At 36.8% G+C, this 16,210-nt stretch overlaps 1 protein-coding gene across 5 annotated transcripts in view; it reads left to right on the forward strand.

Moving 5' to 3' along the window:
• PHKA1 (phosphorylase kinase regulatory subunit alpha 1) overlaps positions 1–16,210 on the forward strand; it is a 185,834-nt gene that overhangs the window by 104,372 nt on the left and 65,252 nt on the right. For all 5 annotated transcript variants that reach the window (XM_043895553.1, XM_043895554.1, XM_043895555.1 and 2 more), the window contains exons 15-16: positions 2,867–2,976; positions 3,920–4,064. In XM_043895553.1, coding sequence (XP_043751488.1) covers positions 2,867–2,976; positions 3,920–4,064 — 255 coding nt within the window. The remainder of the gene's footprint in view (positions 1–2,866; positions 2,977–3,919; positions 4,065–16,210) is intronic.

Consider the following 16,210-nt stretch of genomic DNA (forward strand, 5'->3'; position numbering starts at 1 on the left):
AAACATGTGCTGCGCAACTCCACTAGGAAGAGGACACTTACAAGTTTGTGCCTGGTTTCCTCTGGACTTTGACCATGCACCTTTTTTCTTTGCTGATTTTGCTTTGTATCCCTTTTCTGTAATAAACCTTACCATTAGTATCGATCTATGCTGAGTCCTTTGCCAACAAAAGTCCATCTAGTCAAAGCTATGGTTTTTCCAGTAGTCATGTATGGATGGAAGAGTTGGACTATAAAGAAAGCTGAGTGCCGAAGCATTGGTGGTTTTGAACTGTTGCGTTGGAGAAGACTCTTGAGAGTCCCTTGGACTGCAGGGAAATCAAACCAGTCGATCCTAAAGTAAATCAGTCCTGAATATTCATTGGAAGGACTGATGCTGAAGCTGAAACCCCAATACTTTGGCCACCTGATATGAAGAACTGACTCATTGGAAAAAACCCTGATGCTGGGAAAGATTGAAGGCAGGTGGAGAAGGGGACAACAGAGGATGAGATGGTTGGATGGCATCACCAACTCGATGAACATGAGTTTGAGCAAGCTCCGGGAGTTGGTGATGGACAGGGAAGCCTGGTGTGCTGCAGTCCATTGGGTTGCAAAGAGTCGGACACGACTAAGTGAATGAACTGAACTGATGCTGAGTCCTGTGAATCACCAAACCTAGCAGTGATCTTTGGGAATTTCCACACAGCAAGAATGTTCATAGGAACTTTAAATGATAACAAAAAACTGGAGGAAAAATTCAAATGTCTGTCAACAAGTGAATGGATAAATAATGATGCATTCATACATTGAATGTATATAGCAATGAAAAAGAATGAACTAATTCTAAGTACAACAATGTGGATGAATCTTATAGACACAATGTTGAGTGAAAGAAACCAGATACAAACTAGATAATGTATGATGCTATTAGTATAGAGCTCAAAAATGGACAAATCATACTTACTTGTATTTGAAGTTTTAATGGTGGTTAACTTTGAGGCCTGTAGGATATTAATACCTAGGAAGGGGCACAAAAGAGGCTAATGCAGGGCTAGTAGTGTTCCATACCCTGATTTGGGTTGTGTGTTTCTGTGTAGAAATTCATCAGATTTTATATTCAAGATTCATGTGTTTAACTTCATGTATATTATACTATAAGCAATTTTGAAAAAAAGAACCTAGCATCCATTAATGGATGAAAAGATAAACAAAATGTGTTATATGCATACAGTGGAGTATTATTCAGCCTTAAAAAAGGATAAAACTCTGACTATAAAATGGATGAACCTTCAGACATTATTCTAAGTGGAATAGGCCAGTCACAAAAGGATATTGTATGACTCTACATATATGAGGTATCTAGAGTAAGCAAATTCATTGAGACAGAAAGAATGGTGATTGCCAGGGACTGGGAGGAGGGGAGCCTGGGGAGTTATTGTTTAATGGTTATAGTTTCAGTTTGGGAAAATGAAAAATTTCTAAAGATGGGTGGAAGTGATAGTTGTACAACATTGCAAATGTATTTAATGTCACTGAACAGTTAAAATGGTAAATTTTATGTATATTTTACATAATACAATAAAAAGAAACAAAATGGAAGGAACAGTAGATAAACCTGCATGTGATATCAATCTCAGGTAAAATGTGTGCTTTATAGAGTAGACCCTGGAATATGGCCAAAGGCGTTGATAGCTCTCTGGTTCTGTCCCTAAGAGTGAAGCAACACTAAAAAAGTGGCATATTTGTTAGGTATCATATGTAGGATAAAGAGGAAACAAAAATGAAATCACTAAGAACAATGGATTACAGCCCCCACCCCCCAAAAAAGTGGTACTAATTCTGTTAGTACTGATATGAAAGGATATTTAATATATATTCTGGGAAAAAAAAGGGTTTGAGAGCAATGTATATCGTGCTGTTCTTTGTTATAAAAGGAAAAAGTGTGTGTGAATAAATGAAATATTTCCTCATTATAAGAGTTATTGATATTATAATTGCCTTTTGAAAGACAAAAAGAAATGCAACTGCATTTAACATAGACATCAATTATCAGATATATTCTAATTTCAGAATGCTAAACTATTCAAAAAAACCGACATCTTATACTCAAGGAAATAAGGTGGATGTGTGTGTGAATGTGCACAGTGTGTGTACACACATACATATGTGTATATATACACATACAAGATATTGAGACACACAATGTGTATATTTATATTTTCATTAAAATTGTGCCTTACTTTTGTAGCTGATAGTTTAAGTCTTCCCCCTTTTTCTAGTTTTCAAAATAGCTTCTCTGCAAAGTAAATTTTACTCTAAGGGTCCACAAAATTTCTTATCAGATATAAGAATATTAAAATATCTTGATTTATTTGGTTAAAATGTGTTGTCCCACTGAATAAAATGTGTCAGTATTGAAGGAAATCAAGATGCACTCTTATTTCACTTTTTCCAGTTTAGTTTGCCATCTTTAAACTGATGAGATTTTTGTTCAGCTTTCTTGAAGCATAGTTTATACTATTAAGTCTGATAATCAGAATAGCTTTTGTACTTTTCATGAGCTTTAAGGAAATTCAATGTATGAATATTGGTAATAGCATTCTATCATTCATAGAACTATTAATTTTTATATGCATTCTTATCTCATGTAGATGATTTGACTTTTTTTATAAGAGCATAATTTGTCTTAAGAACACAGATAACTGCCTATTCTTTCTCTTGGAAAGCCCATGGTGCTTAGTATGGCCCTGTACATGACATGGACATTAACTTTGAGACACAGAACTTATTTTGTTCAATAAGAAAGCATAAACTAATGCAAAAAATGTTTGCTGGTAGGATTTGTGCACTGAAAATATCTTGACCATTTCTCAATTCTATATCAGGATGCAACAGTAGAATGAAACTCAGTGGAAGACCCTACAGACACATGGGTGTCCTTGGAACTTCAAAACTCTATGACATTCGGAAAACTATCTTTACCTTCACTCCACAGGTGGGTGGAATAAGCTTTGGTGTACATTGAGATGAATAAAAATAAAAGAGAAACACTATAGAAATAAAGCATTTACTGGAGTTGGGAGAAGTGTCAGAGTTCCATGGGACCTTGTACATATTAAGCTGCTTAGTAAATATTTGTTGAGTTAGATTGAATTGATGTTGCAGCAAAGAGCTATGCCAAGTGACTGTGGCTACCGAGAGTAGACCTTGGTATTGCAGAAGCAGTGAGTGCTCTTTATTAAAGATTAAATATAATACTGTATCCTTTATAAACAAAATATAGTCTTTTTTGGTAATATTCAGCTACCAAATTAGATCTTCTATTTCTTTTTGAGATAGACCCTTTTTACATGCTTAGAAATTTTTCATATCCTCTTCTAAACAAAAATGTTAGTACTATTTTAGCCATGAGATACATTGTTTATTAGCATGATGTTTATTACCCATACTACAGTAGCAAGCCTTATTATGTATGTGTATAGGAGTAGAAACTATTTTCTGGAAAGAAGGATTAACTTCCCCATTTGTTATCTTACATCTGAAATAGTGCACTGAAGTACAGATGAAAGAATAATGGACCAGAGATTCTATCTCTGATTTTGCCATTTGCTAGTCATATAACTTTGCTAGTCTACTCAGTGTCTCTTGGCCTTACTTTTTGTCTATTAAAAAGGAGAAAAGCCCTCACTGGGTTGTTAGAATTAAATAAAATCATGTACTTGAAAACACTTTGTTAACTATAGCACACTAAAAATATCCAAGACAACTATATGTACTAATAGGACACCAGATACTTTGGGAATAATTAGGCATTAAATTTGGAGGTATTGTTGCCTCTGTGATATCTTATACACCTTTATGAATATATGAGTATTTTAAAATATTATTTGATAGTTATGAGATTAATTATCCTAAACTATTATTTTTCTTTTTCTTAGTTTATAGACCAGCAACAATTCTACCTGGCTCTAGACAACAAGATGATAGTGGAAATGCTTAGAACAGACCTCTCCTATCTCTGTAGCCGCTGGAGAATGACAGGCCAGCCCACCATCACCTTCCCCATCTCACACAGCATGCTTGGTAAGGTTGTATGAGGCAAGGAATGAATGTATTTTTGGAATAAGTTGTGCGATTAGCCCTTCAAAATCATAGTCACTGGAAAGCTGCTTTTTGTCATTTATTCTTTCAGCAGTTTATTAAGCTTCTGTTTTGTACCAGGCACTTTTCAAAGCACTAGACATACATGGGGTGAATAAGGTAGATGAGGTTTCTACTCTTACGGAGTTTATGATTTCGAATAAATATGTAACAAAAAACCAATTCACAAGAATATTTCAGGTGGTTTGAGAGCTATAATTCAAGATATGTAATAAAATAACTTGTTTGGGGCTACTTTAGATAATTGGTTTCTATGCCAGTTTACAGAAACTTTATTAATAAAACTCATTTTAAAGACAATCTCACTCTAGTGGGGCATCAAGACTTTATAAATTCCCAGACTTCTCTTTCCAAGGCTTGTCTAACTGAAGAAATAAATCTAGCAGAGAAGAGTAAAAAGGCTTTCAGTTTATCTTTTCTTTATTAGCTGGGCTTCCTGACATTGCTTACTTGAAACTGAGTGAAAGGTTTATTGTTCTCTCAGTTCCTGAAAGACTAGAGCCAATAATGAAGCACTGTTTCCTTTCTGTATCTCTTCTATTGCTTCCAAAAGCCTGTTTGTACTGCCAAAGTACATAGGATTTCTTTTCATTAGAGAAGAATCCTTTGTCATAAATCATTCAAAGTCCGGGCAGACTTAGGGATTTTGATCACATCTCTAAAGTGCTTCAAAAGCACTGGAGGTGAGGAAGTAGGGTAGTCTTTCTTCTTTATATAAGACAATTATCAAATACCCATTTAATAACTACTGTGTTTGCAGAACTGTCTTCAGAAAGTATAAAGTCTAATTGGAGAGGCAAAGCTAATTCACAAAAATAATAGAAAATAATTCAAGACAGTATATAAAGAATTACAAAACCATTAGATTAGTATTTTATAGTGACAGTGATCACAATGTTAATGAAATTTCTTTACTAGGTGGGACTTATTCAGGCTTTTTGGGATGCATGGTATTCATATGGAAGGAGAAAAGAAGGAAAGGCACTTCAGGTGAGGGAAAAAAAAATACCATGGGTGAAGCTGAGAGGCAGGGATGCACTTGACTTGTGAGTGGACAGTGAAGAAGCCAAGATGAATAGAGAGGACCTTGCATGTTAGAGTATGTGAAGTGAAAGTCACTCAGTTGTGTCTGACTCTGCAACCCCATGGACTACACAGTCCATGGAATTCTCCAGGCCAGAATATTAGAGTGGGTAGCCTTTCCCTTCTCCAGGGGAGCTTCCCAACCCAGTGATTGAGCCCAGGTATCCTGCATTGCAGATGGATTATTTACCAGCTGAGCCACAAGGGAAGCCCATGTTGGAATATAAGTATCAACAAAATTGGGCAAGTAAGGTAGGGTCAGATTATGAAGACCTTAAAGAGATGGGAATACCAGACCACCTGACCTGCCTCCTGAGAAATCTGTATGCAGGTCAAGAAGCAACAGTTAGAACCGGACATGGAACTGGTCTGGTTACGTGGACATGGACATGGACTGGTTCCAAATTGGGAAAGGCAAGGCTATACACTGTCATGCTGCTTATTTAACTTATATGCAGAGTACATCATGCGAAATGCCTGCCTGGACGAAGCACAAGCTGGAATCAAGATTGCAGGGAAAAATATCAATAACCTCAGATATGCAGATATGCACCCTTATGGCAGAAAGTGAAGAGGAATTAAAGAGCCTCTTAATGAAAGTGAAAGAGGAGAGTGAAAAAGCCAGCTTAAAACTCAACATTCCAAAAGCTAAGATCATGGCATCAGGTCCCATCATTTCATGGCAAATAGATGGGGAAACAATAGAAACAGTGACAGACTTTATTTTCTTGGGCTCCAAAATCACTGCAGATGGTGGCTGCAGCCATGAAATTAAAAGATGCTTGCTCCTTGGAAGAAAAGCTATGACAAACCTAGACAACATGTTAAAAAGCAGAGACATTTCTTTACTGACAAAGGTCTGTATAGTCAAGCCCTTGGTTTTTCCAGTAGTCATGTATGGATGTATGAGTTGGATCCTAAAGAAAGCCGAGCACTGAAGAATTGATGCTTTTGGACTGTGCTGTTGGAGAAGACTCTTGAGAGTCCCTTAGCAAGGAGATCCAACCAGTCCATCCTAAAGGAAATCAGTCATGAATATTAATTGGAAGGACTGATGTTGAAGATGAACTCCAACACTTTGGCCACCTGATGTGAAGAACTGACTCATTGGAAAAGACCCTGAGGCTGGGAAAGATTGAAGGCAGGAGAAGGGGACAACAGAGGATGAGATGGTTGGATGGCATCACCAACTCATTGGACATGAGTTTGATTAAGCTCTGGAAGTTGGTGATAGACAGGGAAGCCTGGTGTGCTGCAGTCCATGGGGTCGCAAAGAGTTGGACATGACTGAGCGACTGAACTGACCAAAAATAAGCAGGGAAATTTAAAATAAATTGTCTCAGAAGTCTGTAGCTATTAAAAATTTTTGAGCAAGGAGCAATATGATGAAAGTGATGTTTAAGGAATATTCATTTAGTGACAATTTTCATTGTTGTTAGGAGAATCTGATATTAAGGAAACTAATCCAGGTATGAGGTGATGAGAACATACACTGGGCTGATGATAATAAAAATTGAATGGGGAAGGTGGAGATGAGTCATTTTATTTTTTATAATGCTATTTATTTATGGCTGTGTTGGGTCTTTGTTGCTGTGTGGGCTTTTCTCTAGTTGCAGTGAGCAAGGGCTACTCTCTAGTTGGGGTGGGTGGGTTTCTCATTGTGGTGGCTTCTCTTGTTGCAAAGCATGGGCTCTAAGGCACATGAGCTTCAGTATCTGCAACACATGGGCTCAATACTTGAGGTTTCTGGGCTCTAGAGCACATGCTTAATAGTTGTGGCACACAGGCTTAGTTGCTCTATGGCATGTGAGAGTTTCCCAGAGCAGGGATTGAACCTGTGTCTTCTGCATTGGCAGGCAGATTCTTTACCGCTGAGCCACCAGGGAAACCCACAAGAGTCATTTTAATCAACACCTTATAAGTCAGGTGTTGACTGACTAGATATGAAAGTCAGGTGTTGACTAACTAGATGTGAGATATGAATCAAGATAATGCCAACATTTAGAGACTAGGTAAATAATGCTGCATCGATAAAAGCAGAGAACTTCTGAAGAAAGATGCCAGTTGTAAAGGGACATATTGAATTTGTAGTGACAAAGAGATTTCAAAGTTGAAAAACCAATAGTTGTGGATGACATAAACAGCCATAGTTTGGGAAGAAGAATATAACTAAAATCTAAATTTAAATCACAGTTTTGACATTTGGTATGTGGTCACACAACAAAAACAGAATTATCAATAGCAATAATAACTGCAATGTTTATTTAACACTCTCTGTGTATCAGGCACTGATCTAAGTGCTTTCAATGCATCATTTTGAAATCTCTACAACAACCCTATTCAGGTAGATACTGTTAATAGCCTCCATTTTATAGATGAAGAAGGTAACTCTTTGTATACTCACAAAGCTAGTAAGCAACAGAGGCAGGCCTCAAACCAGGTCTGTCAGTAATCAAAATATACATTACTAATACAGTAGCTATGTATTTTTATCAGGGAAAATTTTGTGCTGATGAAATGGGAATGAACATATTTAGTGATCACATTAAAATGTGAATTAAATCCTCATATTAAAGACAAATATTCCTAGGATAAGTAAAAGCAAAATCTAGCTAGATGCTACATACGAAACCTTACAAAAGCTATCTCTAAAATAAAACTTTACGGAAAAACAGAAAAAAAGGAAGGCAAAAATATATCATGTAAATGCTAACCAAAAAAAAGCAATGATGGCAATATTAATATAAAAAATAGCAAATAGAATTCAAGGTGCAAATCAGGAAATGGGATAGGAAGGATATTTTATATTGATAAGAGTTATAGCACATGAAGACAGTAGAACATTTATAGATTTTTATCTACTGAGGAATATCAGTGAAATATATAAAGCAGATATTTAGGAAAACTTAATGACAATATGATAAATCCATTTTACAGTCATAGTGGGAAACTATAACATATCTCTATCATAATGTCCACTAGACCATTCAGGTATGACCTAAATCAAATCCCTTATGATTATACAGTGGAAGTGAGAAATAGGTTTAAGGGATAAGACCTGATAGACAGAGTGCTTGATGAATTATGGATGGAGGTTAATGACATTGTGCAGGAGACAGGGAGCAAGTCGATCCCCAAGAAAAAGAAATGCAAAAAAAGCAAAATGGCTGTCTGAGGAGGCCTTACAAATAGCTGTGAAAAGAATAGAAGCAAAAAAAAAAGGAGAAAAGGAAAGATATGCTCATTTGAATGCAGAGTTCCAAAGAATAGCCAGGAGAGATAAGAAACCTTTCCTCAGTGATCAATGCAAAGAAATAGAGGAAAACAATAGAATGGGAAAGACTAGAGATGTCTTCGAGAAAACTAGAGATACCAAGGGAACATTTCATGCAAAGATGGGCTCAATAAAGGACAGAAATGGTATGGACCTAACAGAAGCAGAAGATATTAAGAAGAGGTGGCAAGAATACACAGAAGAACTGTACAAAAAATATCTTCATGACCCAGATAATCACAATGGTGATCACTCACCTAGAGCCAGACATCCAGGAATGTGAAGTCAAATGGGCCTTAGGAAGCATCACTATGAGCAAAGCTAGTGGAGGTGATGGAATTCCAGTTGAGCTATTTCAAATCCTGAAAGATGATGCTGTGAAAGAGCTGCATTCAATATGACAGCGAATTTGGAAAACTCAGCAGTGGCTACAGGACAGGAAAAGGTCAGTTTTCATTCCAATCCCAAAGAAAGGCAATCCCAAAGAATGCTCAAACTACTGCACAGTTCCACTCATCTCACACGGTAGTGAAGTAATACTCAAAATTCTCCAAGCCAGACTTCAACAGTACATGAACTGTGAGTTTCCAGATGTTCAAGCTGGTTTTAGAAAAGTCAGAGGAACCAGAGATCAAATTGCTAACATCTGTTGGATCACTGAAATAGCAAGAGAGTTCCAGAAAAGCATCTCCTTCTGCTTTATTGACTATGCCAAAGCCTTTGACTGTGTGGATCACAATGAACTGTGGAAAATGCTGAAAGAGATGGAAATACCAGACCACCTGACCTTCCTCTTGAGAAATCTGTATGCAGGTCAGGAAACAACAGTTAGAACTGGACATGGAACAACAGACTGGTTCCAAATAGGAAAAGGAGTAGGCCAAGGCTGTATATTGTCACCATGCTTATTTAACTTATATTCAGAGTACATTATGAGAAATGCTGGGCTGGATGAAGCACAAGCTGGAATCAAGATTGCTGAGAGAAATATCAGTAACCTCAGATATGCAGATGATACCACCCTTATGGCAGAAAGCAAAGAAGAATGACAGTGAAAGAGGAGAGTGAAAAAGCTGGCTTAAAGCTCAACATTCAGAAAACAGAATTCATGGCATCCAGTCCCATCACTTCATGGCAAATAGATGGAGAAACAGCGGCAACAGTGGCAGACTTTATTTTCTTGGGCTCCAAAATCACTGCAGATGGTGATTGCAGCCATGAAATTAAAAGACACTTACTCTTTGGAATAAAAGTTATGACCAACCTAGACAGCATATTAAAAAGCAGAGACATTACTTTGCCAACAAAGGTCTGTCTAGTCAAGGCTATGGTTTTTCCAGTAGTCATGTATGGATGTGAGAGTTGAACTATAAAGAAAGCTGAGTGCCGAAGAATTGATGCTTTTGAACTGTGGTATTGGAGAAGGCTCTTGAGAGTCCCTTGGACTGCAAGGAGATCCAACCAGTGCATCCTAAAGGAGATCAGTCCTGGGTGTTCATTGGAAGGACTGATGTTGAAGCTGAAATTCCAATACTTTGGCCACCTGATGTGAAGAGCTGACTCATTTGAAAAGACCCTGATGTTAGGAAAGATTGAAGGCGGGAGGATAAGGGGACGACAAAGGATAGATAGTTGGATGGCATCACCAACTCAATGGGCATGAGTTTGAGTAAGCTCCAGGAGTTGATGGACAGGGAGGCCTGGCGTGCTGTGGTCCATGGGGTCGCAAAGAGTCAGATACGACTGTGCGACTGGACTAAATGAATCATAATGTCACAGATCAATTACACAAAAATAATTAAAGATATAGAAAATTAAACTCTACATTTATATGAAACAGAAAGAAATCCAGAAATCAATATTCTGGGAGGTGGGTCATAGAGGATCTTGCTGTGATTTATGTCGGAGAGTGTTTTGCCTATGTTCTCCTCTAGGAGTTTTATAGTTTCTGGTCTTACATTTAGATCTTTAATCCATTTTGAGTTTATTTTTGTGTATGGTGTTAGAAAGTGTTCTAGTTTCATTCTTTTACAAGTGGTTGACCAGTTTTCCCAGCACCACTTGTTAAAGAGGTTGTCTTTTTTCCATTGTATATCCTTGCCTCCTTTGTCAAAGATAAGGTGTCCATAGGTTCGTGGATTTATCTCTGGGCTTTCTATTCTGTTCCATTGATCTGTATTTCTGTCTTTGTGCCAGTACCATACTGTCTTGATGACTGTGGCTTTGTAGTAGAGTCTGAAGTCAGGCAGGTTGATTCCTCCCGTTACATTCTTCTTTCTCAAGATTATTTTGGCTATTCGAGGTTTTTTGTATTTCCATACAAATTGTGAAATTCTTTGGTCTAGTTCTGTGAAAAATACCGTTGGTAGCTTGATAGGGATTGCATTGAATCTATAGACTGCTTTGGGTAGAATAGCCATTTTGACAATATTGATTCTTCCAATCCAGGAACACGGTATGTTTCTCCATCTGTTTGTGTCCTCTTTGATTTCTTTCATCAGTGTTTTATAGTTTTCTATGTATAGGTCCTTTGGTTCTTTAGGTAGATATACTCCTAAGTATTTTATTCTTTTTGTTGCAATGGTGAATGGTATTGTTTCCTTAATTTCTCTTTCTGTTTTTTCATTGTTAGTATATAGGAATGCAAGGGATTTCTGTGTGTTAATTTTATATCCTGCAACTTTACTATATTCATTGATTAGCTCTAGTAATTTTCTGGTAGAGTCTTTAGGGTTTTCTATATAGAGGATCATGTCATCTGCAAACAGTGAGAGTTTTACTTCTTCTTTTCCTATCTGGATTCCTTTTACTTCTTTGTCTGCTCTGATTGCTGTGGCCAGAACTTCCAACACTATGTTGAATAGTAGTGGTGAGAGTGGGCACCCTTGTCTTGTTCCTGACTTCAGGGGAAATGCCTTCAATTTTTCACCATTGAGGGTGATGCTTGCTGTGGGTTTGTCATATATAGCTTTTATTATGTTGAGGTATGTTCCTTCTATTCCTGCTTTTTGGAGAGTTTTAATCATAAATGAGTGTTGAATTTTGTCAAAGGTTTTCTCTGCATCTATTGAGATAATCATATGGTTTTTATCTTTCAATTTGTTAATGTGGTGTATTACATTGATTGATTTGCAGATATTAAAGAATCCTTGCATTCCTGGGATAAAGCCCACTTGGTCATGGTGTATGATTTTTTTAATATGTTGTTGGATTCTGTTTGCTAGAATTTTGTTAAGGATTTTTGCATCTATGTTCATCAGTGATATTGGCCTGTAGTTTTCCTTTTTTGTGGCATCTTTGTCTGGTTTTGGAATTAGGGTGATGGTGGCCTCATAGAATGAGTTTGGAAGCTTACCTTCATCTGCAATTTTCTGGAAGAGTTTGAGTAAGATAGGTGTTAGCTCTTCTCTAAATTTTTGGTAGAATTCAGCTGTGAAGCCATCTGGTCCTGGGCTTTTGTTTGCTGGAAGATTTTGGATGACAGTTTCGATTTCCTTGCTTGTGATGGGTCTGTTAAGATCTTCTATTTCTTCCTGGTTCAGTTTTGGAAAGTTATACTTTTCTAAGAATTTGTCCATTTCATCCAAGTTGTCCATTTTATTGGCATAGAGCTGCTGGTAGTAGTCTCTTATGATCCTTTGTATTTCAGTGTTGTCTGTTGTGATCTCTCCATTTTCATTTCTAATTTTGTTAATTTGGTTTTTCTCTCTTTGTTTCTTAATGAGTCTTGCTAATGGTTTGTCAATTTTGTTTATTTTTTCAAAAAACCAGCTTTTAGCTTTGTTGATTTTTGCTATGGTCTCTTTAGTTTCTTTTGCATTTATTTCTGCCCTGATTTTTAAGATTTCTTTCCTTCTGCTAACCCTGGGGTTCTTCATTTCTTCCTTCTCTAATTGCTTTAGGTGTAGAGTTAGGTTATTTATTTGGTTTTTTTCTTGTTTCTTGATGTAAGCCTGTAATGCTATGAACCTTCCCCTTAGCACTGCTTTTACAGTGTCCCATAGGTTTTGGGTTGTTGTGTGTTCATTTTCATTCATTTCTATACATATTTTGATTTCTTTTTTGATTTCTTCTATGATTTGTTGGTTATTCAGAAGCGTGTTATTTAGCCTCCATATGTTTGAAGTTTTAACAATTTTTTTCCTGTAATTGAGATCTAATCTTACTGCACTGTGGTCAGAAAAGATGACTGGAATGATTTCAGTTTTTTTGAATTTTCCAAGACCAGATTTATGGCCCAGGATGTGATCTATTCTGGAGAATGTTCCGTGTGCACTTGAGAAAAAGGTGAAGTTGATTGTTTTGGGGTGAAATGTCCTATAGATATCAATTAGGTCTAGCTGGTCCATTGTGTCATTTAAGGTTTGTGTTTCCTTGTTAATTTTCTGTTTAGTTGATCTATCCATAGTTGTGAGTGGGGTATTAAAGTCTCCCACTATTATTGTGTTACTATTAATTTCCTCTTTCATACTCGTTAGCGTTTGCCGTACATATTGTGGTGCTCCTATGTTGGGTGCATATATATTTATAATTGTTATATCTTCTTCTTTGATTGATCCTTTGATCATTATGTAGTCTCCTTCTTTGTCTCTTTTCACATCCTTTATTTGAAAGTCTATTTTATCTGATATGAGTATTGCGACTCCTGCTTTCTTTTGGTCTCCGTTTGCATGAAATATTTTTTTCCAGCCCTTCACTTTTAGTCTGTATGTGTCTCTTGTTTTGAGGTGGGTCTCTTGTAGACAGCATATATAGGGGTCTTGTTTTTATATCCATTCAGCCAATCTTTGTCTTTTGGTTGGGGCATTCAACCCATTTACATTTAGGGTAATTATTGATAGGTGTGGTCCCGTTGCCATTTACTTTGTTGTTTTGGGTTCACGTTTATACAACCTTTCTGTATTTCCTGTCTAGAGAAGATCCTTTAGCATTTGTTGAAGAGCTGGTTTGGTGGTGCTGAATTCTCTCAGCTTTTGCTTATCTGTAAAGCTTTTGAATTCTCCTTCATATCTGAATGAGATCCTTGCTGGATACAGTAATCTAGGTTGTAGGTTATTCTCTTTCATTACTTTCAGTACGTCCTGCCATTCCCTTCTGGCCTGGAGGGTTTCTATTGATAGATCAGCTGTTATCCTTATGGGAATCCCTTTGTGTGTTATTTGTTGTTTCTCCCTTGCTGCTTTTAATATTTGTTCTTTGTGTTTGATCTTTGTTAATTTGATTAATATGTGTCTTGGGGTGTTTCACCTTGGGTTTATCCTGTTTGGGACTCTCTGGGTTTCTTGGATTTGGGTGGCTATTTCCTTCCCCATTTTAGGGAAGTTTTCAGCTATTATCTCCTCGAGTATTTTCTCATGGCCTTTCTTTTTGTCTTCTTCTTCTGGAACTCCTATGATTCGAATGTTGGGGCGTTTCACAGTGTCCCAGAGGTCCCTGAGGTTGTCCTCATTTCTTTTGATCCTTTTTTCTTTTTTCCTCTCTGCTTCATTTATTTCCACCATTTTATCTTCTACCTCACTTATCCTATCTTCTGCCTCCGTTATTCTACTCTTGGTTCCCTCCAAAGTGTTTTTGATCTCATTCATTGCATTATTCATTTTTAATTGACTCTTTTTTATTTCTTCTAGGTCTTTATTAAACAGTTCTTGAATCTTTTCAATCTTTGTTTCCAGGCTATTTATCTGTAACTCCATTTTGTTTTCAAGATTTTGGATCATTTTTATTATCATTATTCTAAATTCTTTTTCAGGTAGATTCCCTATCTCCTCCTCTTTTGTTTGGCTTGGTGGGCATTTTTCATGTTCCTTTACCTGTTGGGTATTTCTTTGCCTTTTCATCTTGTTTAGATTGCTGTATCTGGAGTGGGCTTTCTGTATTCTGGAGGTCTGTGGTTCCTTTTTATTGTGGAGGATTAACCCAGTGGGTGGGGTTAGACAATTGGCTTGTCAAGATTTCCTGGTTAGGGGAGCTTGCGTCAGTGTTCTGGTGCGTGGAACTTGATTTCTTCTCTTTGGAGAGCAATGGAGTGCCCAGTAATGAGTTTTGAGATATATACAAAGAATGTTTATTTTTTTAATGTTTATTTTTTAAAGTATAAATAATATAAATGATTTTGCCAGACATAGGGCATAAAACTAATTAAAACAAAATAATTTCTAAAAAACCTGATCATGAATGAATTAAAATTTTTGCAAATAATTCTTCAATTAAAGAGGAAATCCAATTTAAAATTATATAGTGTTTTAAAATGAAAACTGGTACCACTACTTATCAAAACTTGAGATTTGGTCAAAGTAATATTTAGAAATTTTCATATTCTTGAATATTTTCACTTTGGAAAAAAAACTTCTGTTTCCAGACGAAAAGGAATAGACTCACTTTTCCCTACTCTTCCTGCTAAGTATAGCTAAAATTCAGGACATTACTATAACACAAATATAAGAAGACGCAGAAAGTTGGAAAAAAGAAGGAAGACTTTGAACTTAAGAAATGACACAACAGTGAATTTCCTGGGTTTTCCTTCTGCCTCATATATTGTGGATTGGGTGCTGGAGAAGTTATCATCCCAGAAACACAAATGGGTACAAATTTTAAAAGGTCCAGGAAAAACCTTCTCCCTTTAGCCCAAGGAACAGGAAAAGGGCAGCCTAGCCAGACACAAAGCTTCTAGACAGTTAAATGTTCTAATCCATCCAAATGACACGCCAAAAAACTACAGTCCCATTCCCATCAGTGTCAACAAGGCTAGGTGGAGAACCTAGACTATTGCTTTCACACAACTGTGAAGAGGCACACCTCCCTCCTTAAGGATTGTATCTGAGATGTACTTGTGGGGAGCTTAGACTTTCATCATTAGTGAACAGTAGAGGAACCTCTTCCACACCCACCTAGCAGTATCAAGGCAATGCTCCCTTAACTGCTGCACAGTATCAGAGAAAACTTGCTGAATCTGAAGATTCAGTAAGATCCAGAGTCTCATAATATGATACCCCAAACTTCCAGAATGCAATAGAAAGTCATTCATACCAATGCCCAGGAAAATCTCAACTTCAACGAGAAAAGATGATCAACAGACTCCAATACCAATATGACATAGATGTTAGAATTATGACAAAGACTCTAAGGCAGTCATCATAAAAAAAAATTTACCAAGCAATTGGTGGTGGTGGTTAGTCACTAAGTCATATCTGACTCTTGCGACCCTATGGACTGTAACCCTCCAGGCTTCTCTGTCCAATGGATTCTCCAGGCAAAAATACTAGAGTGGGTTGCCATTTCCTTCTCCAACCAAGCAATTATAACCACACTTTAAACCTGAAAGTAGAAAGTCTCAGCAAAGAAATAGAAATGCTCAGTAAAGAAGTTAAAGAGCTAAAGAACCAAATGTAAGTTTTAGAACTGAAAACTAAAACTGAAATGAAAAGCTCACTGGATAGGCTCAGTAGAAGAACGAATAAACTGAACTTGAAGACAGAAGTGAACAAGAGTGAAAATAAACTGAATAAATGTAACAGAGCCTCAGAGACATATGGGACTAACATTCATATTATGAAAGACCTAACATTCATGTTATGAGTTCCAAAAGGAGAGGAAAAAGAATATAAGGCTGAAAAAAAAAGTGTCCCAGCTAATAGTGGCTGAAAAAAATGCAAAAGGCATAAACCTGCAAATTCAAAAAGCTGAGAGAATCCCAAACAGTATAAACTCAAAG

The sequence above is a fragment of the Cervus elaphus genome, chromosome X, assembly GCF_910594005.1.
Source record: "Cervus elaphus chromosome X, mCerEla1.1, whole genome shotgun sequence".
NCBI classification, from domain to species: Eukaryota; Metazoa; Chordata; class Mammalia; order Artiodactyla; family Cervidae; genus Cervus; species Cervus elaphus.